Source organism: Xyrauchen texanus, chromosome 40 (genome assembly GCF_025860055.1).
Source record: "Xyrauchen texanus isolate HMW12.3.18 chromosome 40, RBS_HiC_50CHRs, whole genome shotgun sequence".
Taxonomy (NCBI): Eukaryota; Metazoa; Chordata; class Actinopteri; order Cypriniformes; family Catostomidae; genus Xyrauchen; species Xyrauchen texanus.
The window spans coordinates 13,708,692-13,733,719 of NC_068315.1; the positions used below are offsets into that span (position 1 = coordinate 13,708,692).

At 39.5% G+C, this 25,028-nt stretch overlaps 1 protein-coding gene across 1 annotated transcript in view; it reads right to left on the minus strand.

Moving 5' to 3' along the window:
- Positions 1 to 25,028, minus strand: part of cacna1g (calcium channel, voltage-dependent, T type, alpha 1G subunit) — a 174,152-nt gene that overhangs the window by 89,062 nt on the left and 60,062 nt on the right. The window contains exons 9-12 of the mRNA XM_052112236.1: positions 13,970 to 14,121; positions 6,343 to 6,528; positions 6,124 to 6,238; positions 5,791 to 5,946 (exon numbers count right to left, since the gene is read on the minus strand). Of these exons, the coding sequence (XP_051968196.1) occupies positions 5,791 to 5,946; positions 6,124 to 6,238; positions 6,343 to 6,528; positions 13,970 to 14,121 (609 nt within the window). The remainder of the gene's footprint in view (positions 1 to 5,790; positions 5,947 to 6,123; positions 6,239 to 6,342; positions 6,529 to 13,969; positions 14,122 to 25,028) is intronic.

Below are 25,028 nucleotides of genomic sequence, written 5' to 3' on the forward strand. Positions count from 1 at the left end.
TATTAAGGATGCAAGCCACCACTTATTTGTTTTATACATTTTTTTCAGTTTAATATCAAAAATGATATTGACCAATATCTTTGCAAATCAGTTTTATAACCATACGATGGATAAAATAGCCATTTCACATGTTATATTTAAAGCCATCATTATTAACATTACATAGGCCTACACTGCATATTTGTTTTTGCTTTAAATTCTTTTTGTTTTATTAATCATTAATTAAAAACAACATACCATGATCAATACTTTACTATCTATTAATTTAATTAAACTTGTGAAAAACATCACACAATATTTAAAAAATTGCTAAATAGGGTTAAATCTTTGTCATTTAGTGTGAAATAACTCATTTACTTGAAAATTAACTTTGCATTAACTTGCATTTCTGTGCATGCAAAAATGAGCGTAATGAGAATTTTTTTTTTCCACATTAAAGTTTATGATGTGCATTAATATTCACTTTAAATAGGTAATAAAATGACAAGTTAAAATACACTTAGGATTGATATTTTTATCTGAGGATCAATCCTTTAAATACAACCCCATTTTCAGTATAAGACTAATACCCATCCAGTAGTTACAATGCTGCAACTGTTATCACTTTTAAAAGCTGAAATTTATGAACTCTCTTTTAAATCTCCAAGTCCTAACTGTAAACACATTTTTCTTTAACCCTTTACACTAACATATACTGGATTATTCCTGCTGTGAACCTGTCGGAGTAAATTAATGAATTCAGCCAGTGGGGGGAAAAAAAGACAGTAGGTGATGACTGAAGCATGCAATGTGAAATAGATGTTGAGTTCTAAACAAGGCTCTATATATGTATATATATATATATATATATATATATATATATATATATATATATATATATATATATATACACACACACACACACACCGATCAAACCACATGCCTAATATTGTGATGGTCCCCCTCATGCTGCCAAAACAGCAGCAACCAACATCATTTTGAGATGCTATTCTTCTCACCACAATTGTACAGAGTGGTTATCTGAGTTACAGTAGACTTTGTCAGGTCTAATCAGTCTGGCCATTCTCTGTTGACCTGTCTCATCAACAAGGCATTTCCATCCACAGACCTGCCACTCAATGGATGTTCTTATTGTTTTTGGCACCATTCTGAGTAAACTCTAAACACTGTTGTGTTTGAAAGTTACAGAAATACTCAAACCAGCCCATCTTGCACCAACAATCATGCCACGGTCCAAATCACTGAGCTCACTATATTTCCACATTCTGATGGTTGATCTAAACATTAACTGAATCTCCTGACCTGTATCTGCTGTATTATTTTATGCACTGCTGCTAAACCACGGTCTGATTAGATAATCGCATGGATGCTTTTTGGTGTCAGATGGGCAGGTTTGAGTATTTCTGTGACTGCTGATCTCCAGGGATACGCACAACAGTCTCTAGAATTTACTTCTGAATGGTGCCAAAAACAAAAAGTTCTGTGGATGGAAATGCCTTGTTGATGAGAGAGGTCAACAAAGAATGGCCAGACTGTTTCAAACTGACAAAGTCTACGGTAACTCAGATAACAACTCTGAACAATTGAGCACAATGCCGGATTGGCACTGTTTTGGTGGCATGAGGAGGACCTTCACAATATTAGGCAGGTGGTTTTAATGTTGTGGCTTATATATATATATATATATATATATATAAAGAAAAGGGAACTCCGCTTTGGGTCAAATTAGCCTTCAAATTGTTGAACAATAAACATTTAAGTGGCAGTACATAAATGGACACATAGCGAAAGACAAAAATAAATAAATAAAATTTTGAATCAATAATCTAAATGGACGAGATAGGTATATAAATTAAAATGCTAATCTGACCAGGAACACAGTTCCTGTGCAGTGGACGGGATATTGTGCTGTTGGAGGGACATTTGTCCTGGCCCTTGATCTCTCTATTTTACACACATCATTCAGCCACTGGTTTCCCCAGCAACCCTGACGCACTGAAAAGTTCGACTAACTAAAAATAAACACATTTCCAGAAAAGGTTACATTTTGCACATACAGTTAATATATAAAGCTAACAAGGTCCAAGAGAGAGCAAGAGAATACCTTGGTATTCCGCTTGGCATCAGATCATCTGGTATGAGATTATAATTGATGCACTTATATGATAAAGGAAAAGGTCACACAAAAATAACAAAATCTGTCCTTATTTACTCACCCTCAATTTATTTACTTTGTGTTCCTTTATGACTTTCTTACTTCCAAGGAAAACAAAAGGTGATTTTTAAAAAACATACAGGCCATACTTTTCGATATAATGAAAGTAAACGAGGATTACTGCTGACAACCTCAAAAAAAAAAAAAAAAAACGTTTGTATTCCAAAGAGGACATCCAGGTTTGGCATTAATGTGAGTAAATTATTATTTTTGGTATAACTAATTCTTTAAGTATGCACTTAGCTAAAGGAAAGGTAAGAATTCAGCTGAGTGTGGGTTATCCTCTTTAATTTAGGAGTGGAGAGTTTATTTTTTAAGGGTTCTGAGTATCTAACATAATTTCCACTAAGCTGCCATGATGCACAATGAAAGCTATTTATATTTGACAGGCGGGCACAGAAGAGTCACGTGCATCTTTTAGAGAAGAACAAAGGGAAGAATTGAGCTTCATCCAGATAGTACCTTCTCTCAGTACCAAAACTCTCTGACTTTTCAGCCACAATTCTAACTTTCCCATTCACTGCTTCATACAGATATATATCTGAATATATCTAATCATCATGGATATGTCACACACAACATTTCTGTTTCAAAAGGAAATACATCAACCAAAGAAGAAAACTGGGTTTGTCAAGTGATTTCAAGTGACATATTCAAAATAAATGGAACCGTACAGTATTTGGTCTGAGATTTACAGTAAAATGTATCATCAAATAAAAAAAACTATTCCACATTCTTAATTAGAAAGCCAAACAACAAGATTAAAAACTGCCTCTTCTCATATATATATATGTGTGTCTATATAAATATAAAGTACCTCATCATACAACATTTCATAGAAAAAGAAGTGATCAAATCTTAGATGTTTGTGCTGTGCTCAGCATACACACCAACCTGCGTGATTTCCAAATAGACAGTAATAAAACAACCTCTCTACCCAAATTGATATATAGATACACCACTTCTATCTTTGAATTATCTTAAGTCCGGCCATATTTTTGTGTGCGTCTGTCAAAGAAGAATGGTTGCTATGCATTGGGAGATAGGTTGCCTTGTAAGATCATGGAAAAAGAAAAAGCATGAAGCAAATAAAATGAGTTCTCTGGAGTGAACAGGGCATGAGTGTGGTATAGCCACATGCCTATTACACTGCTCTCTCACAGAACAAGGAATTCATCACTGCTTACTGAATAAATAATGGTATTAGACAAAGAGGAGAGGAGAGAGCTGGATGAGCATGAGAAAAAAAAAATGAATGAGATGGTGGGAGATATGTGATAGAACAGCGATTCCCAAACGGGGGTATGTGTAACCCAGGGTGTACTTCAACAGATTTATAGGGGTGGAAATCAGCAAGGACCTAGTGATATGATATTATATTGATATCTGGGACACAATATGATAAAATTGCATTTCTTTACATTTAGTGTCTAAATGTTGGTGCTTTGCGCAATTACATTCTGAGCTCGCTCTGAGTTTGGATTTTTGTCGACCTGATGCTACAGATATGTTTTGCCTTCTGTCACAGACATGCTCTGAAAGGACCTCTTTTTCCCCAAAAAAATATTAATGTGGAAAATGTAACAGAAAATATTGATTCTTGGTGCTAGAATATCTGTTTGAACAGCACTGTGAGATAAAATATTGCAATATTTTGAAGAAAGAAAAAAAATGCCTTCCCCCAGCATAGCAAATACCAGGGGATCCTTGAAAAATTTAGCTTTTGCTTTGTTAATCCCATAAGGTAGAAATTATTAATAAAAACATCCCAGCTGTAAATAAAGTAAATATTAATTGCAATTAAATTATTTGTTTTTTCATGAACAAATTAATGCATTTAGATCCTTTTTAATGCAACAAATGGTAAAAATGGTGTCAAATTACTCAAATGACATTCATAGCAGAATATATACAGCTCTGATTAAAAAATAAGAGACCACTGCAAAATTATCAGTTTCTCTGAGTGGCGAGCAGGGCAGGGCAGAGTGGCGTCTGGGCAGAGTGAGGCTGGGAAGATAAGTGGCAAATGAGTGAGGGGCGGCAGAAGTATTTGAAGAGAGGAGACAGTGGCAGACGAGTGAGAGAGACACATGAAGCTGACTGTGTGTAGTGTTCAGATGAAAAGCCAACAGATTTTATGTGTAGTGAAACTTAAAAGCATAACGTAGTGTGAAGCAGTGTGTTATTGTGTGTGACTGAAGAGTTCAACAATAAAACGTGTTTTGTCAAGTCGGCCCCAGCTTCCTCCATTCCACAAACTATTTGTATATGTGTTTGAGTAAAATAAAAAAAAAATTGTATTACTATATTAAGTATGGACAATATTTCTCCCAAATTCCAAATACAAATATTATAATTTAGAGCATTTATTTGCAGAAAATGACAACTGGTCAAAATAACAAAAAAGATGCAGTGTTTTCAGACCTTGAATAATTCAAAGAAAACAAGTTCATATGAATTTTTCACAGCACAATTTTCCCCAAATCTGAGGATTGTTTTTCCAGCAGGACAATGCTCCATGCCAGACAGCCAGGTCAATCAAGGTGTGGATGGAGGACCACCGGATCAAGATCCTGTCATAACCAGCCCGATTTCCAGACCTGAAACCCATTTTAAACCCTTGGAGTGTTATCAAGAGGTAGATGGATGGCCACAAGCCATCAAACAAACCTGAGTTGCTAGACTTTTTGTGCCAGGAGTGTAATAAGTCACCCAACAGCAATGTGAATGACTGGTAGAGAGCATGCCAAGAGCCATGAAACCTGTGATTGAAAATCAGGACAATTCAACCAAATATTGATTTCTGAACTTTTTCTAAATTAAAACATTAGTATTGTGTTGTTTAAAAATGTATATGAACTTGTTTTCTTTGCATTATTCAAGGTCTGAAAACACTGAATATTTTTTGCTATTTTGACCAGTTGTCATTTTCTGCTAATAAACGCTCTAACTCAAAATATTTTTATTTGGGAGAAATTTTTCCATACTTTATAGAATAAAGCAAAAATGTCATTTTACTCAAATACATAACTATAAATAGTAAGTCAAGAGCAACTAATAGTTTTAATAATGTGGTCTCTTAATTTTTCCTAGTGCTGTATATGGAGACATTGGACAGAAGTATATTTCTCCAATTCTTTGCTCGATTAATGATTATGGTAAATTATATGCAGGATGAAACTTGTTAAAATGGGACACTGATTTAGTTGGGCATCAATGAGTTCTAAAAAACCCCCTCTTAAACCAGTCTAAGATGTATTGCTGGACTTCGCTGGTCTGTTTGCTGGTTTAAGAGGGGTTTTGGGCACTTTTCAGTGGGCCAGGCTAGGAAACTAGCTAAGATCAGCAAACCGTCTTAGACTGGTTTAAGCTGTATTTATTTATTTATTTATTTTATGTTTTTAATGTTATTTATATTTTAGCAGGGCTGATGGTGTGCAAAAGACATACATTATTGGGAAACACTTTGCTAGAGGACAAAAAGGATAGAATGACAAAGGCAGAGGGACACAGACTGTGAAATGTAGAAAAATAGGAGAATAAAATGTAGTGCTTAGGTCGGAGGCTAACTTTACCTCTGTCTGGAATCCTTCCACTAAGATAGCCACCAAGAGGTTGAACAGGACATAGTTTCCAAAAGTCATGAGGGCGATGAAGTACAGAGCAGCAACAGGAGAGGTGGAGTACATCCCGTTATACAGTACCTTATTCCAGTCCTCCTGAGTCAGAATCTGATGTACATGAGCAGATCAAACACACACCATCAACAAATACACAACCACAGATGATCACAACAGTTAGTCTGTAGTCCTGTTTACAACCAGTGTTAACATCCATCTCAGATGATCTGATCAGTGGTCAGCATAGACAAGTGAAACTACAGATTGTGTTGCATGCCGATATCTTGCCTGAAAAACTGTGACAATGGCCCACAATAAAGAGTCAAAGTTCTTGCGGTCAGGAAGGGTGTCTCTATCACTCTCAGAGCTGAATTTACATCCAAACAGGTGCATGCCTAGAATACTGCAAAACAAACAAAAAATAAAAAAAACATATAAATAAAAGATAAATGGGTTTAATGTACATTTCACTTACACAAATTAATAATCTTTGGCAGTCTGTCTTGCCTGAAAATGAATATGAAGAGCATAAGTAGCATGCAGAAGGTGGCAACATTGTCCATGGTCTTCATCAGGACCACCAGCTGCCTCTGCAGGGCCGGCATGAAGCGGACCAGCTTCAACACCCGCATGAGCCTAAAGGTCCTCAGCACTGATAAACCTCCTCCCTGCTGACCAACAATCTCCCACACGCTGGTAATACACATATACACACATCTAAATATCTGATATACAAAATACGCAACAAGGCATTTAGCATTTAAGGAATATTTCACCCAAAATTACTATTGTGCCATTGTTTACTTACCCTCATGTCTTTCAAAGCCTGTATGCTGTTATTTTGTCCTGATAATGTTTGAAGAATGGTATGCAGCTATTGAGGGCTCAAAAAAAGTACCAAAAACACCATAAAAGCACCATTAAAAAAGTCCATATGCCTCCCACACTATATTCTAATAATTTAAAGCCATATATTATACACTGTATTTTTAGTTTCCAAAGCCATGAGGTAATTTTGTGTTGGAAAAAGACAAATATTTAAGTCATTATTGTTACACCTGCAGCACCTGCTATCTCTCCTGTATGCCACCAGAGGTCGCCATCCCCTGAGTACTAACTTTCACAAACTACATCTCCCATAATCCTCCGGTCAGACTGATTACTCACCCACCTGTTCCACATCAACTCTGTTTATTTAAGTTCCCTGTTTATAGGCATTCATTGCGAAGTCTTGTTTGCCTTGTCAACATTTCTTGAGCGTTTAGTACCATTCCTGTTTACATTGTGTTTTGACTCCTGCCTGTTTCCTCATATTTCTCAGCCTGCTTGTGGGTTTTTGGATTACCTGTCTGCCTGTGTACCGAACCTTTGCTTGCCTTTTGTTTTTCCTTTATTTGCTACTTTATTTTACTATTTATACTGTTATTAAAGCTGCACATGGATCTTAACACAACTTCCCTGATGTTTTCGCTACAGAAGACTACGCCAAACTTAGATCCAGCTGCTTTTCAACAGTTACACAAGCTTGTTCAGTGCACGCAGCCATGCTTACTAGCCACCATCAACAGCTGTGCAAGCTCACCTCAATCATGAAAGAACTCTTCAAATCCGTGCAGCCAAACCCACATGTACCTCTGAAGATGTATGGCTTCCACTAACAACTCAGCCTGCAGCACAACACCTTCTACTGCTGTTGTTAATCCTCGACTATCGTTTCCAGAGAAGTTTGACGGATCACCCAGTAAGTGTCGAGGATTTCTCATACAATGTGGGCTTTTTCTGTCTCAACTAACTCTAATGTATCCCAATGATGACGCTCGTGTTTACTTCATTGTATCACTGCTGTCAGGAAAAGCACTATACTGCGTTATGGCAGTTTGGATTCATGAGAACATTTTAAAGGGTTCCTTGTCTCACTTGTGTCCCAGTTCCTAGCTTGTTTACGGAAAGTTTGAAAACTCTGAGGGTGGTAAGGACCATGGAGAACTTCTATTGAGTTTAAAAAAGGGGAAGAAGTCTGCTGCTGAATTCGCCTTCTCCTTCCGCACGTTTGCAGCAAAAACTGTGTGGGTGGAGGACACCATGAAGCTGTTGTTCTTTCAGGGGTTAAATCCTAACCTTCAAACTGAACTAGCATGTCATGATGAGGGGAGATCTCTTGATGAATTCATCAAACTAGCCATTTTCCTGGATAAGCTGATCAAAGCCCATCGTCCAGTCAGTTCTCTAGCATCACTTTACTCTGACATCGCTGCAACCAGTCATCACGAGCCCATGCAAGTGGGTCTTTCTTCTCACTCCTTCGAGGAATGACAACGCCGTCTCTGAGTGATATTATGTATTTACTGCGGAGAGTCGCTACATTTACTGGCTGCCTGCCCAACGCATCCCCCTTCCTAGGGCCGCTGGGCTCTGGCAAGATTCAACAAATCACCCATTCATTTGTCTTCAAGTTGGACTCTTCCATCATAAGGAGATTCACTTCCTAGTCACTCTCTCTCCTAAGAACCTGATTGTTCTTGGCCTGCCATAGCTGAGACTTCACAACCCTGAGATCTCCTGGAGAGATGGACAAATCACTCATTGGAGTACTTCCTGTCTCCAGTCTTGCCTCAACCTTCTTGAACCCATCTCTCTTCCTCCTGTAAGCACCACAACGATCCTCACTGAGGAGATTTCGATCCAAACATATTGTTATTCAAATCTCCAGGATGCATTCAGTAAAGTAAAGACTATGCAGCTTCCTCTGCAACATTCCTGTGACTGTGCCATTTATCTTCTACCAGGCTCCTGTCCTCCACATGGATGGATATACTCCTAATCTGAACCTGAGACTAAAGCTATGGAGGAGTAAATTTCGGAGTCCCTTGAAAAGGATTTCATTCGACCATCAACTTCTCCTGCTTCTGCTGCTTTCTTCTTCATAGGAAAGAAGGATGGGGGTCTTTGTTCATGCATTGACTACTGAGGCCTGAACATAGTCACTATTAAGTATTGATATTCCCTCCCTCTGGTACCAGCAGCATTATTATGTGCCAAGATCTACACTAAACTGGATCTTCGTAACGCCTACAATTTAATGCGCATCCTGGAGGGGGATGAATGGAAGACAGCCTTTTCTACACACACTGGCCACTACGAATACCAGCTAATGCCTTTCGGAGTTTTCAACAGTCCATCTATCTTCCAAGCCTTTGTTAATGACATTTTTCAAGATCTTATTGGCAAATGGGTCATAGTCTACATCGATGACATTCTGATATACTCTTCTTCCCTTGATGAGCACGTTCAACACGTCAGAGTGGTGCTCAACTGCATCATTCAACATCAACTATACGCCAAGATGGAGAAATGTGAGTTTCACCAGTTGAACATCTCTTTCTTGGGGTATGTCCTCTCCCCTGGGGAGGTCACCATGGACTCTTCCACGGTACAAGCTGTGCTACAGTGGCCACTACCGTGTCTGTCAAAGAACTACAGAGCTTCCTTGGTTTTGCAAACTTCTACAGACAGTTCATCCAAGGTTTCAGCTTAGTGGCTGCCCCACTCACCTAATTGCTCCGTGGTAAAGCACAGAAATGAAACCGGACACCTTCTGCTCGTCAAGCCTTTGATGACCTAAATCATCACTTTACCACTGCCCACATTCTAAATCATCCAGACCCAAAGCGACCCTTCATGCTGGAAGCGGATGCCTCTGATTCAGGAGTTAGTGCGGTACTCTCCCAATTACAAGGATCTCCCACCAAGCTCCATCCCGGTGCCTTCTACTCACTTAAGTTATAGCTGTTGAGAGATATTACGATGTAGGCAACCATGAACTTTTAGCCATGAAGGTGGCTTTCGAGGAGTGGAGACATTGGCTGGAGGGAGCTCGTCATCCTTTTCTGGTAATCACATATCATTGCAACCTGGAGTACATTCAGTCTGCAAAATGCTTAAATCCTTGACAAGCTCGATGGTCTCTCTCTTCTTCTGCAGGTTCAATTTCAACAACACCTTTCGAACTGGCTTCAAAAACACAAAAGCCGACACCTTAACCGCCATTTATGGGTCCACTACTGGCAAAAACCCTGTGACTTCCATTATCCAACCTACTCTCATTGTTGCTCCAGTGCAATGGGACATTATGGCAGACATTACTCAAGCTCAGAACCAAGAAACTACGTCTGCTGACTGCCCACTAGATATGCTCCTTACGCAACAGAGTTCTTCAGTGGGTTCATGACTCGGAATGTTCAGGACACCCAGGCACTCAAGCTACAGGTTGGTGCAAAACTGGTTTTGGTGGGAGAACCTAGCGTCTGAGGTTGCAGACTATGTAAAAAAAATAAATAAATAAATAAAAAAAACTGCAATGTGTGTGCCACCTCTAAATTCATACGACAGCTCCCGTCTGCTCTCCTTCAGCCTCTACCTGCCCCTCGACGTCCTTGGTCCCATATCGCAGTGGATTTCGGCACGGATCTACCCAACTCTCAGGGTTTCACTACCATCTTAACCACGGTGGACCGCTTCTCTAAGGCCTGTAGATGCATCCCTCTGCCCAAGCTTCCCTCATCTATGGAATGTGCTGAAAACCTGTTCCAGTATGTCTTCCATTTCTATGGCCTACCTGAAGACATTGTGTCTGACCGTGGGCCCCAATTCACCTACCGAGTTTGGTCAGCATTCTTTAAGTTACTCCACGTCAATGTGAGTGTAACCACTGGTTATCACCCTCAATCCAATGATCAAGCTGAATGTCTAAATCAGGACCTTGGTAAATTCCTCAGGGCCTACTGTCAAGTCAATCAGCACAACTGGAGCTGTTTCCTTTCCTGGGCCGAGTATGCTCAATTTATTGTTCAAACCAGCCACCGGAACCACTCCTTTCAAGTGCATCCTAGGAGCCATCTGTGGTCCTGCTGTTGATGCTTGGATACAGCACATTATTGCAACTCCCGTGAAAGAAACGATGTCCCAGGTATGTTGGTCCTTTCAATATTCTTCGTAAAATCAATCCCGTGTCATTCAAGCTTTAGCTCCCTGCTAATTACCGTGTTTCCCACCCTTTTCACATTTCCCTGCTCAAACCAAAACTGGTGCCACACCTTCTGTGTACATAAGCTCCTGGACTCTCGACGGCGGGGTCAGATGGTTCAATACTTGGTTGACTGGGAGGGTTACGGCCCTGAGGAGCATTCCTGGATTAACTCTGAGGACATTCTGGACCCTGCACTCATCGCTGAATTCCACCACAATTTCTGTAATCGTCCCGCTCCCAGAGGTCGAGGTAGACCCCGTCGCAGACAGCCTCCTCATGTCAGGAGCAGTGTGGGAGTGGGGGGCTCTGTTACACCTTCAGCACCTGCTATCTACATTTACATTTTATGCATTTGGCAGACGCTTTTATCCAAAGCGACTTACAGTGCAATTATTACAGGGACAATCCCCCCGGAACAACCTGGAGTTAAGTGCCTTCCTCAAGGGCACAATGGTGGTGGCCATGGGGTTCGAACCAACGACCTTCTGATTAAAAGCCCTGTGCTTTAGCCACTACGTCACCACCACCACTCTTATCTCTCCTGTATGCCACCAGATGTCACCATCCCCTGAGTACTCACTTTCACGAACTACATCTCCCATAATCCTCCGGTCAGACTGATTATTCACCCACCTGTTCCAAATCAAGTCTATTTAAGTTCCCTGTTTATTCATTGCAAAGTCTTGTTTGCCTTGTCAACATTTCTTGAGCATTTATTACCATTCCTGTTTACCCGGTGTTTTGACTCCTGCCGGTTTTCTCATATTTCCCAGCCTGCTTGTGAGTTTTTGGATTTTATGTCCATTTACCAGTGTGACAGTGCGGAGTTCGGGGCTGGGTCAAGATTTTACACACCCGGCATACCCTATTACATACCCTTATCAGGCTAATCAAGCCTCCGAGAGGGATAAAGGCCGACTGTGGATGGTAGTGCAACAGAGAGAGAGCGTTTATGGGCAGCTGTCCATCCTATGGGTGTGTGTTTGAGTCTTTTGGTTTAAGTTTTTCATTAAACTATTAGTTATATTGTGAAGCCGGTTCTCACGTCCTCCTTTCCCTTGAACCGCTTTACAACCAGATTACCCCTCTGCCTCTCGGAGTTACATGGTTTGCCATTCTGGACTGTCTGCCTGTGTACCGAACCTTTGCTTACCTTTTTGTTTTCCCTTTATTTTCTACTTTGTTTTACTATTTATACTGTTTATGGTAAAGCTGTGCATTGATCTTAACACAACTGCCCCGGCGTCTTCACTACAATTATTCACTGACAGTATAATCACTTCTGCGGAAGTTAATGTCCAGCCCATGTCTACGTTAAGAGTGTAATGTTAAGACATTTTCATGGTATGATATCTGCCACACCAATTACAATGGTATTATGGTTCATGGTTTGAGGTGCGTTGATCATATTATTAGCAGTTTAATATTTGGTTATAAAATATGTCTGAAATATATTTCAGTTATAACTAATTCTTGATTTAATCCTTTAACTTTTGATCTTGACCATCAGGACACTCTTTTAATCTGACAATGAAAAAGAAAAAAAGAAAATCACTTCCTGGTAAAACAATAATAATAAATACAAATAAAAAAATGTGTAACATGTACAGAAGTACCATTTTTTTTTTTATTATTATTTTATGATTTATGAAATTGAATAGTAATTGTTAATGATTATTGCACAGCTTAACACTTCAGATATGCATTTGCATGCATTCAGTAATTTGTTGCATTTTGTGATTTAGTTTACTTCTAAACAAAACCTACTGAAAATATATTATTAATTTGCTGTTTATTTATAGGCATTTTGTCCAATACAAAAGTTTCATTGTCAGTTTCCTGTATGAATACTGTCAATTTCCAGCACACCAAAAGCCATACATTTGTAAACCCTATTTAGTACTTTGTTTTACAAATAAAAAAATTATGTATTAGTAGTATCAAACAACTTATTGGCCCAACTGTTGCACTGAACTTAGGTAAATGAACAAACAGTTGACACATCTTTATATTGAATGAGTGCTTAAATCCGTTTGCTTCATTTGTGAATGTGACGGAAAGCATAACTTTAATTTATCTACTAATTACAATTCATATAAAAATAAATTGAATCTGGTGTTTTTATGAAACAGGGGCTATAATTTATTATACTGTATACTGTATTTCCACTTATATTCATCTCTGCAAATTCCGTGAGGTAGTGCTCACAGAAATTGTGCTTAAATGTTTGAAGTTTTTCCCACCTGAGCTGATACTTTTTGCAACAAACTGGATAACCATCAACATTGATGGTGCCTCGTGGGTCTATAACATACCCAAAGTAATTCCAGACAGCTGACTTCAAATGCTTTGAGGCTGAAATAAAGGTTCAGGCTCAGACATGTCTTTATGATGCACTCATGCTGTGCTCCAATCATGTTGCACTTGTGACACCTGCATGGCATCTTATAGTGAAGGATGTGAATAATGACTTCAGAATCTATTCCTCATTTAAACATACAGCGCTAGAAGACTTGAAATATGGTACATGAGTTGTATGGACTACTTTTATGTTACCTTCATAGTGCTTTTTCGTTGTGTTGTTATTTAACCTTGTAGGAGCTTCACAGCCATGGTCACCATGAACTGTTTTTGCGTGCAGGTGCTGCATAAATATTCTTCCAAAATTTCTCCTTTTGTGTTCCACGAAAAAAAAAAAACAGCATGTGGGTTTGGAATGACATGAGGATGAGTACATGATGACATAATTTTTATTTTTGAGGGAACTATTCCACTAATAAATGCATAATCCCATCATAACGGCATACTATGGCAAATTTTGTGAGCATTCAAACGTCTTTATCTAATTTACGTAAAAAAAAATGTGAATGGATGGATGTGAAATTGAAGCACTCATCATGACAGCTGACAGTCATCAGACTGAACAGGCAACAGATGTCCAAACACAGTGATAGCTGCACTGTGTCTGGCTGTCACTGTTATGATATAACAAAATACCAGTGTGAATTTTTTCTGAAATGAAGATGAACGTCAATATACAGTGATGCATGAAATGTTATTAATACACATTCAGAAGTTCTGAAGAGGGATCCAGAGCAGAATGAGTACCTGATTACTACAATAATGCCATCAAAGATATTGTAGGGGTTCTTGATATATCCAAAAGGGCCATAGACCAGCAGTTTCAGAAGCATTTCCAGAGCAAACAGACTGGTGAAGACAATATTACTGATCTCCAGAGCGTTCGTCAACTCATCAGGCTGAAAAGTATGAGAGAGAGAGAGAGAGAAATAATAAGATAAAAACTTATTCACAAATAGAGATGCTTTTGAACCATATCAGTAAAGTTGGGTAAGGTCACAGGATTACAGTATATTTGTACGAAAGTGTGCTATTTTGTGAACATACTCAGTGCTAAAGGGCGGACTATATTCTATATTCAAAAATTACAATACAGCTTACCAGTACCTTATTGCTTTTATATTTGAAATAAGGTATTATATGTAAGGTGATAATAAGGTGAACAGGTGTTTTGTATAATAGATTATATTGTCTATATTGTGTATTTATAGTTAAAACAAGTTAAATAATCTACCATTGCTGAAGAAGTAATCCAAAGTATTTAGAACACGTTACTGACCTTGAGTAATCTAACGGAATATATTACAAATGACATTTTAAGCATGTATTCTGTAATCTGTAGTGGAATACATTTCAAAAGTAACCCTCCCAACCCTGTATACACACACACACACATACATATACACACACAGCGCCAACAATCTTCCATGTGATTATCTAATCAGCCAATTGTGTGGCAGCAGTGCAGTGCATAAAATCATGCAGATACGGGAGCTTCAGTTAACCATCAGAATGGGAAAAAACATTATTTGGAAAGTGGCATTATTGTTGGAGCAAGACGAGCTGGTTTGAGTATTTTTGTAACTGCTGATCTCCTGGGATTTTCACACACAAAAGTCTCTAGAATTTACTCTGAATGGTGCCAAAAAAAAAAAACATCCAGTGAACGACGGTTCTGAGGATGGACATGCCTTGTTGATAAGAGAGGTCAACAGAGAATGTCCAGACTGGTTTGAACTGACAGTCTACGGTAACTTAGATAACTTCATTTGTGGTGAGAAGAATAGAATCTCAGACTGCTATTCTAAATAGTACAGTATACATACACATACATGCATACATACATAATACACAATATAAATATACACAACAGTTGAGAAGTTATATAAGTGATAGATCTAAAAATCTACAAATCTGCACAACTCCAAAAGATCTGAGTCAGATTTGTTCTCATTTAATTAAATGGAATGCTGACTCACACTACCATGCCCTCATATCACTAACAGCATTAGGTTCAACTGTGCTAGACAAACTTACTTTGGATTAACTTTTCAACATTAAAAAGATTATTATTGTTCTTTAATTTTATCAGCACATTGTCTCACCATATGAATTACTAAAGCTTTATAAAGCTTTCAGATAAAGGTGAAGAACAAAGAAAGAACAGCAGATTCCCCAGTGTAATTGATGTTGTTGATAGTTCGGTATGCAGAGAGAGAGAGAGTCTTTTTTTTATGAGGCATGGGTGAATTGAAGGAGAGACATATGGGCCGGTTCATATTTTGCTTTGTTTTTTTTCGATTGTAAAAATTAAACTGGGCAGGAGACCCAGCACGCACAATACATTCTTGAAACACCACGGCTAGCTACGTTTAATGAACAGAGTCCTAAATGACTGGGGGAAAAAAACAATATCCCCAGGCATGAAACTCTTTGCCTATGAAAACTAACAGTGATTTACATTTAAACAGTTTTCTAAAACTGTAGAGCTTTAAATGATGACAAAATACAGCAACCTCATAACACTAATAGTTTTACAGTGATGATTGTTTCCTTAACATTATTAGGGAAAAAAATACAATTACATACAGTGCATGAAATAAAAAAATATCATCTATATAGCTAATGGAATTAAATTTAATCAATCAGATTGGTCCCTAGAGCACAGAGATAAAGTGTGGGTCTATTTGTGGCTGTTGAGGTGTTTCTCAGAGGTGAGGAAGAAAGCCTGCAAATTTTGGGGGGGATATGAGCAGGCCAGGGATGGGAACTTTACCTTACACATCCACTCACTTTACATACACAAAACAAATGTACTTACAATGGGATAATTCCACATGCACACACGCACGCGCGCGCGCACACACGCAGTTAACAGATCACACACACACACACATTAGACAGAATACGAAGACAAAATCAAAGTTCCCCAATGAATCAAAAACAAGGACTAATTATGACAAAAACAATACACAGACTCACATACTGTAGCAGTCACAACCCGGTTGAAACAAGACGATATGGTGGTGCCTATGCACAGTAGATACTCAAATTCCACAATCTCACAATGCAGAGCTCAATGTGGTCAGTCCAGCGAACATAAGCCACAGGGCAAGACAAAAACCCTGCATCAACAAAAATAAAAGGGAAAGCTGAAGGGGAAGCCAGGCCGCGGTCACAATTGTCAATCTGCGAGCACACCCGGACATCGTACAACCTGTGCCGCTTCATCTACGATAAAGAGGGAAACTCATAAACAGCAGCTTCTTTACAGAGGTTAGTGCATACAAAACAATTGCTTACCCACATGATCATCAGCACGTTGGTCATTTCCGCATCAACTACTCAGTTGAAAAACACAGCGCTGGGTGCCCTAAAATAACAATGACATAAAAGTGTACAGCCAACAGCTCACCCTCAACGAAGCACGATTACTCCTACATGATAACATACCCAAATGCAGCCACAGCCAAACACTAGACCCGTATAGTCCCAATCTTTACTGCAATGGAAAAATCTGCCAGTGTCCGAATTTGCATCAGCCGGCCACCAGTCAACAGGCTTCCAAAGACCCACCTGAAACCTTCCCTACATACACAACCTTACCTGGTTCTAATTAGGTGATTAACATTATGCATGCCCAAATCAAACGGACACAACTATTCCGGTTACAATTGGTATCCAATCCTACTAAAAAGTTTAGAACAACACATACTGAAGGTTGGATCCTGATCAAAACCAATACTGGATGACGTGATCTAACCCGATTTCAGAATCCTTTTTTTTTTTTCTTTTGAACAACCAGTTTTCAAGATTTTATCCAATCCGGTAGCCGAAATCCGATCAGATTACTTCTGAACAACTGGGCCCTGGTCAATACCTGTAAATGAAAGATCCCTTTAAAAACTGGCCTTCACTGTGGGAGCAAAACAGCATGTCCGGAACTGACTCCAAAAAGGTCTCAATCTTACCTCTGTTGCATTTCATCGGGCTCTGGATCAGTTCCTGACTGCACGAAAAGCTGACATTGAACATTCAGGGAGTGTTTGCCTCCAATATGCTGATAACTTATGACATATGAAAATATGTTGATTGCAAGCCCAAATGAAAACAGCCACATAGCTGCACTGAAAATTGTCCTACAAGCTCACAAAGGAGGATTCAAGGTTAACCCTGACAAAGCACAACTGGCCAGAGACAAGGTAATCTATCTAGCCCAAGATATACCTGTCGAAGAGCAGAAAATGACAACAGAGTGCGTAGAGACATTACAGAAACTTTCAAAACCTATAACAGTCACAGGAATGCGGAAGGTGATAGGACTTTTTAACTACTGCTGTCATTTTATACCTGTCTTTGCCAGCATCACCAGCCCTCTCATTGACTTGTATAAAGGAGGAAAGCCTGGAGTGGACACCAGAGGCAGACAAAGCTTTAACTACTATGAAGGAAAAACTGATTTCCGCCCCAGCCCTGGGCTTCCTGATTGTCACCTGCCATTTCACTGATAGACTAGTTTGAGAGATGAAACCTACTCAGCAGTGCAGTGTCAAAAGCCAGGCGATCGATACAAAGTTTTCCACAAAGATTCCAGCTACTATGATGGGCCAACCACGTTGTATACAAGCCCTAGATAGTACAATATGTGCTGTAGAGGCTGTGGAAATCCTAATAGGAGCACAAACTGTCACATTGCATACTCCACAAAGTATAGTGACTTTGTTGAACAACACGAACATCAAAACCATTATGGATGCAAGAAGGGAAAAATGGGAGGCAGCTCTGCTGAATAAGGATATAAGAGTAGAAATATTCAGAGACACAACCCTTAACCTCTCAATAATGTTGTTGGAACCACATGAGGGATTACCACATCTTGGTCCAATTAATCCAATTCCTCTTGAAGGTCCAGTAAAAGAGTTCTGGTAGATGGATCCAGTTACTACATCAATAGGAAGCGACACACTGGATGGGCCATTGTGGAGGCTGATGGGACAGTTGTGAAGAAAGGAGAGCTTCCCGGCAGTGGTGGAGCTAGGGGGTGGCCAGGGGTGGACAAGAAGACCACCAAACGACACCATTCTCCAAATTTAGCTTTCTCTCCTATGTCTCATAACTATAAGAATGAATAAATTATAATTATATATATGGTAACATCATGTTGTGAGGGGTTTTTCAGTGGCAGGGACTGGTCAGGATTTAAGGAAAGCTGAATACAACAAAATGCAGAGATATCCTTAATGAAAACCTGGTTCAAAGTACTCAGGACCGTAGACTAGGCTGAAGGTGCAAATTACAACTGGACAATGGCCCTAAGCACACAGCCAAGACAACGCAAGTGTGGCTTAGAGACAACTCTGTGAATGTCCTTGAGTGGCCCAGCCAGAGCCTGGACTTGAACCCAATCAAACATCTCTGGAGAGACATGAAAATGGCTGTCCATCGATGGCCCCATCAACCTGACAGAGCTGGAGAGGATCTGCAGAGAAGAATGGCAGAAAATCCCCAAATCCAGGTGTGCAAAGCTTGTCACATCATACCCAAAACGACTTGGCTGTAATCGCTGCCAAAGGTGCTTCAACTAAGCACTGAGTTAAGGGTCTGAATACTTATGTTAATGTGATATTTCAGTTTTAAATATGCAAAGTTATGAAAAATCAGTTTTTTGTCTTTTCATTATGGGGTATGGAGTATAGATTGATGTGATGTTTTTCTGAAGCATTTTAGCTGTAACATAACAAAATGTGAAAAAATGAAGGTGTCTGAATACTTTATGAATGCACTGTATATACACCCATGAATATACTGTATATACAGTATACCAAAAGGGTGTACGTATTTGTGTGATTTGTGTGGTTTTTCATGAACTGGAAAAGTGTAATTATTCATCATCTGTGGTTCTGTGGGGTTTTACTAGTTGTTTCTGGACATTTGTAGTTGTCAATTTTAGACAATGAAGAGATTCGGAAGTTAGGTTTTCTTCTAAGGAAAAAAAGCCTCTGGTTTACTGTGCTCTAAAAATGCTCCCTTGGCAAGGAACAAAGCTGTCATGGCCAATCTCCAAGCTTGAGATATGTGTACCCTCATTAACAGCAATGAAGCTTCAAGCTTCGTGTCCAGCTTTCACAAATTGTTGGAAATAATTTGAGCCTATGATGAGCACTTGACATTGTTACATTAAGGCATGAACTAGCCATTCTCATTTCCTCACATTATGCAAGTCGTCACAGGTTGAAGACAAATTAAATGTTCTGTTCTTTAAGGTTTTCTTTCCTGTGTTCTTGTATCTTGAAACAGAAGTTGAGGTGGGGTATATCGAAGAAAGCATTTAAAAAAAAAAAAACAGCCAACAGGCTTTGGTTTTGCACAAACAATATATATATATATATATATATATATATATATATATATATATATATATATATATATACAATTTCTAAGCTGATTCTCTTAAACACCTGTGCAGCCAAACACCCACCCCACTTCATCTTATCCAAGAATAGGAGATAATGTTTTCTTTACTTTCAGTAATAACTAGGCCTAACTCATTTCCAAGTTCCTGTGAATCCCCAGGGCCAGACCTGAAGCAAAAAAGGCAACCTTCAGTACTCATCAACTTGCATAGCCACAGCATCAATGGCCATAATAGCCCAAATAGCAGATTAGGAATTGAAAGTAAGCAGAAAAGGGCCAAAAGGAGTGAGAGGTCAAAATATAGACACAGAGATGCATTCTGGGTTAATGTAATGTGTATCCTGGACCTTGTCACTGATTTGAATGTGCTGTTGTAGAGTTTAATTTTAGGATGGAAATGGAAAGAATACATGCAACAAAAGTTGCAATGTATATATTGAAGGAATATTTCACCCACTAAAGATAATTTTCTCAATTTCTCACTGTAGATGTGAGGGTGTGGTCAAGCGCCCATCTGGGAGAGGGAAAGCAATAAGGACATCCATCTGAGATGAATTGTGACTAATTAACATTTCCATGTTCACAGTGAGAGTTGGGGAGATAAAAGATGGCTCAGTGTACCGAAAGGGAGAGAGAGCCTGGCTGAGAAGGTGTTTGTGTGTTTGAATTGAAGCTTCACTGTTGCACTTTAAGCAAACGTGTTTATTTTCTGTTAATAAATAGTGACATTCCGGAGTTGGAATGGCCGTGTCTCGCTTCCTCCGTTTGACCCAAATATGAACATCTGTTACACTGGTGCTGAATCCCGGGATAAGGAGGAAGGCATGTTGCTATAGAGTCGTCTTCGCCACCGGAGGAAGTGTTCCGATCCCTCGCCCGCATCCACCAGCCTCAACACCAGGCCCTCATGGATCTGTGGGCGTAGCAGCAACAGCGCTTCGTGGTGAAACTTTGAGGCCAAGAAGAGGACCGACGGGTATTGCGGAGCTTGGTACCCCTTCAGAATAATCTCCCGAGTGGGGATTCCTAAAGAAATCCTCACTGACCAGGGCACTATTTTAATGTCGCATACACAACACGAGCTGTACAAATTATTGGGTATTAAATCTATTTGGACATGGGTGTATCATCCACAAACGGATGACTTGGTCGAAGAATTTAATGATACCTTAAAAAATCTGATTCCTAAGTTCATGCACGAAGATGCACGGGATTGGGATAAGTGGCTCGAAACCCTGTTATTTACAGTGTGAGAGGTCCCGCAAGCCTCAACAATGTTTTCCCCATTTTAATTATTATATGGGTGTAAGCCCCGTTGCGTCTTAGAAGTCATGAAGGAAAACTGGGAGGAGGGACCTACACAAAGTAAAAATGAATTTCAATACACTCTTTACCTGACAGCAAAACTCCACACACTGGGGCGACTTTCACAGGAGAATTTGCTACAAGCTCAAGAACACCACATCGAGACAACCCCAGGGGTAGTGTTATGTAGTCATCCCTAACGCTCACTCGAACACAAGAAACAAGTAGTATGGGAAACATTAAAGGCTATGCTTGATATGGGTGTAATAGTTGAATCCCACAGCAATTGGGCCAGCCTGGTGGTTCTCGTGCCTAAAGTGATAGCTTGTTCCGGTTCTGCGTGGATAATAGAAAGGTCAACTTGGTGTCGAAATCTGCTACTTATACAATGCCTCATATTGACAAACTGCTCAATCAGTTGGGCTCGGCTCACTTTTGTTCAACACTGGATTTGACAAAGGCATATTGGTATATCCCCTTAATGCCTATGTCCTATGAAAAACGGCCTTCTCCACGGCGTTTGGATTAGACCAATTTGTGACCCTTCAATTCGGTTTGCACTTTGTGGTGGGCTGCTTCTGCATTCCCCTGATTTCTCTCTCCCTTTTGTTTTACAGACAGACGCATTGGACAGGGGGCTGGGTGCTGTTCTGTCCTAAGTGGTTGAGGGGGAAGAGTGCCCGGTGCTGTACATTAGACGGAAGCTCACTATGAGAGAGACGAAGTACAGCACCATAGAGAAGGATTGTCTGGCCATCAAGTGGGCGGTCCTCACTCTCCGCTACTATTTGTTGGGACTAGCATTAACCCTCTATTCAGACCATGCCCGCTCCAATTGCCGCATGAAGGATGTTAACACTCTGATCACCCGTTGGTATCTGGCAATCCAGCCATTTAAGTTCAAGGTGGTCCACAGAACGGGCGCACAGAGGGCTGTCGTAGACTTCCTCTCCAGAAAGGGGGGGGAGTGGGCAGTCAGGACTATTCGCCCAGCCTGAGTCGGACAGTGGGGTATGTGGAGGTGAGGGCGTAGTCAAGCGCCTTTCTGCTGAGAGGGAAAGCGGTAAGGACATCCACCTGAGATGAATTGTGACTAATTACCATTTCCATGTTCATAGTGAGAGTCGGGGAGATAAAAGATGGCCCAGTCCACCGAATGGGAGAGAGAGCCTGGCTGAGAAGCTGTTTGTGTGTTTGAATTGAAGATTCACCATTGCACTTTACGCAAACATATTTATTTTCTGTTAATAAAAATGGACATACCTGAGTTGGAATCATTGTGTCCCGCTTCGTCATTTTGACCTAAATATGAATATCTGTTACACTCACCCTCATTCGCTTCGTCATTTTGACCTAAATATGAATATCTGTTACACTCACCCTCATTCTGTCTCTAACTCGCATACATTTCTTTCTTCTGCAAAACACAAACAAGGATATTTTTAAAGACATAAAGGTAGCATAAATGCAATCCATAAAACTTGAGTGGTTTAATCCATGTTTTCTGAAGCAATAAGATCAATTTTCTGTGAGAAACAGTCCAAAATATAACTCCTATTTCACTATAAATCTTGTCTCCTGGCACTATCATGATATAATCATGAATCAAGCTTTGATTGACTTGCATCTTTTATCCAAAGCGACTTACAGTGCCCTTATTACAGGGACAATCCCCCCAGAGCAACTTTGAGTTAAGTGCCTTGCTCAAGGACACAATGGTTGTGGCTGTGGGATCAAACTGACAACATTCTGCTTAACAGTTTAGTGCTTTAGCCCACTATGCCACCACCACTCCATTTTTCATTCATTAATTCACTATTCACTAATGTTAGTTAATGCTAGTTCATAGTGCTTTAACTAATGTTATCTAATACAACTTTTGATTTTAAAAGTGTTTAACTATATGTTTTAATTAACATTAACTAAGATGAATAAATGTTGTAACAGTATTGTTCATTGTCAATTCATGTTGGTAAATAATGATAGCAAATGTAACCATAATGTGCGTTACCAAAACTTTAAATACTGTGCTGTCAACTCTTTTCAAGTACTGTTTTTTCAAGACAGACAATAATATAGTTTCTTGTGTTTTTAGGGTAGCTATGGAAGCAGATATGCCTTTTGATCTATGACAGATATGACAGATCTACAGCCAAATTGAAATGGAAAAAATTCAACAAGAAAAAGAAAATGGGCAGAGGTGCTTATAAACAACTCAGAAAAAAAGATTGAATCTGCAAACTGATGGAAAAGATAGATTGGGATGTGCCTCGGTTTATTTTTAGCCTCTAAAATAAAAAGCACATGCTCCTGCTCTGTAAATAGATGCCATGTGGTCAAGTTTTGTATGGTTTCCATGCGCAGCATCAAGAAACCAACATCTCCATTCTAAGAAACACAGAGTATAGTCTGAAAAGAGGGTCGAACACAATATTGTGTGCAGCTCAAAGAACCAAACCATCTTCTACCTGTTCTTCTCAGTCATTCACACATTTCCCCCTTTAGCTACACTCTCTCAAACTCCACTTGATCTTAACTTCACCCAGCAATGTGTAAATGTTCCATCTGTACTGCACAAAGAAATTCCATAACTGGACAACACAAGCTTATCCTCAACAATTGAAGTCCAGGGACAGTAAACAAAGCTGGAATATATTTTATTCTTCAGTTCAGAATATCTGCTATGTTCTCATTTCATGTTTCAAGTAAAATATAAATTATCACAAAACTACACATTGTTACTGACAACCAGTCAGTAATTAGACTGATTTAAGTTTCACTAATTTTACCAATTTATATTGGTTTCACTAAGTGCACACAATAATGGTTTTGCATGAAATGGAACAGATGCAATTAGGCAGATTGGTAGAGTTTTATGAGATTTAAAAAGCCCAAGTGACCTTGTGCATCCAAGATGTTGCTCTATCTCAGTCTCCCATTCTCCAGATGGACCCCTCAGTAAAGATGGCTTTCACTGCCAGAATTCCCCAGGAATTTACAAGGAACAAAACAAAAGAAGAGACAACAGAAGCAAGTCTTGAGGGGGAGAGGAATGCCATCCATGTGTGTGTGCGTGTGTGTGTGCACTACCCTCTTTAAGGCTACTGCAAACAATGTGGGAGCTAAATACAGCCAATGGAGAGAATTAGATCATATTGCCCTTCTTTCTAGCAGGTCCAGCATGCTCGTTCTCAAAGGAAAACTCAACTAGAGCCATTGTAAGGGCGGGGGGAGGCTTTTGGGGAAGTTAAAAGTGTCTGAGGGGGTGGGCCACCCACAAACATTTTGACTCATGGCCTGTGAATTCAAGTGATGGCGCCAAAATGCAAAAACATTTTGACCCATCAAAAAGCAATTAAAAATCAAAAGTTCACACTTTTAATGGAGTTTTCCAGCCTCTTAAACTCCAGTGGCCAAGGACAAAATTTCTTACATCTTCCCCCATGGCCCTGCTTTTGTAAAAAAGATTTTAGCAGTCACTCCTATTAAATTCATATCTCTTTGAATAAAACACAGATATTACTAGAATAAATCATTCTAATCAGAGTGAGCCATGATAAATGTTGTTTTCGTGTCTGAGAATCAACCATTTTATAAGAAAAAATGTAAAGCTCCACAATGCATCATACTCAGAGTTAGAACAGAGTATTTCATCATCCATCAAAGTTGCAATGTCTCATAAAATGCTGATAATTTTCCTAGTTGTTCACATCAAAGCACTGAGTTACGACTTCAATCTCAAGCAAGAGTACATTGCAGGCGGGCATGAACAATGCAGAGTATCTTGGCAGAAGCAGCACATGAATCTGAGCTTCACCCCTGAAGCCTTCAGAACATACCTGTCAATGTTCCCATTTTTCCCTGGAGTCTCCTGTATTTCACACCCATCTCCCGTACCCTCCCGTTTTGTTATTTCTCCAGGGAAACTCCCATCATTTTTATGGTCCAAACCTTGTTATATGAATAATAAAATCAAAATATTATTCAAAAGTTGTCCAGTTGCCAGATCATGTATGAAATGTATCCTACTCACACAATCGACACATCATACAAATTTCAACCCATTTGTGACCTAAACCTGGCAACC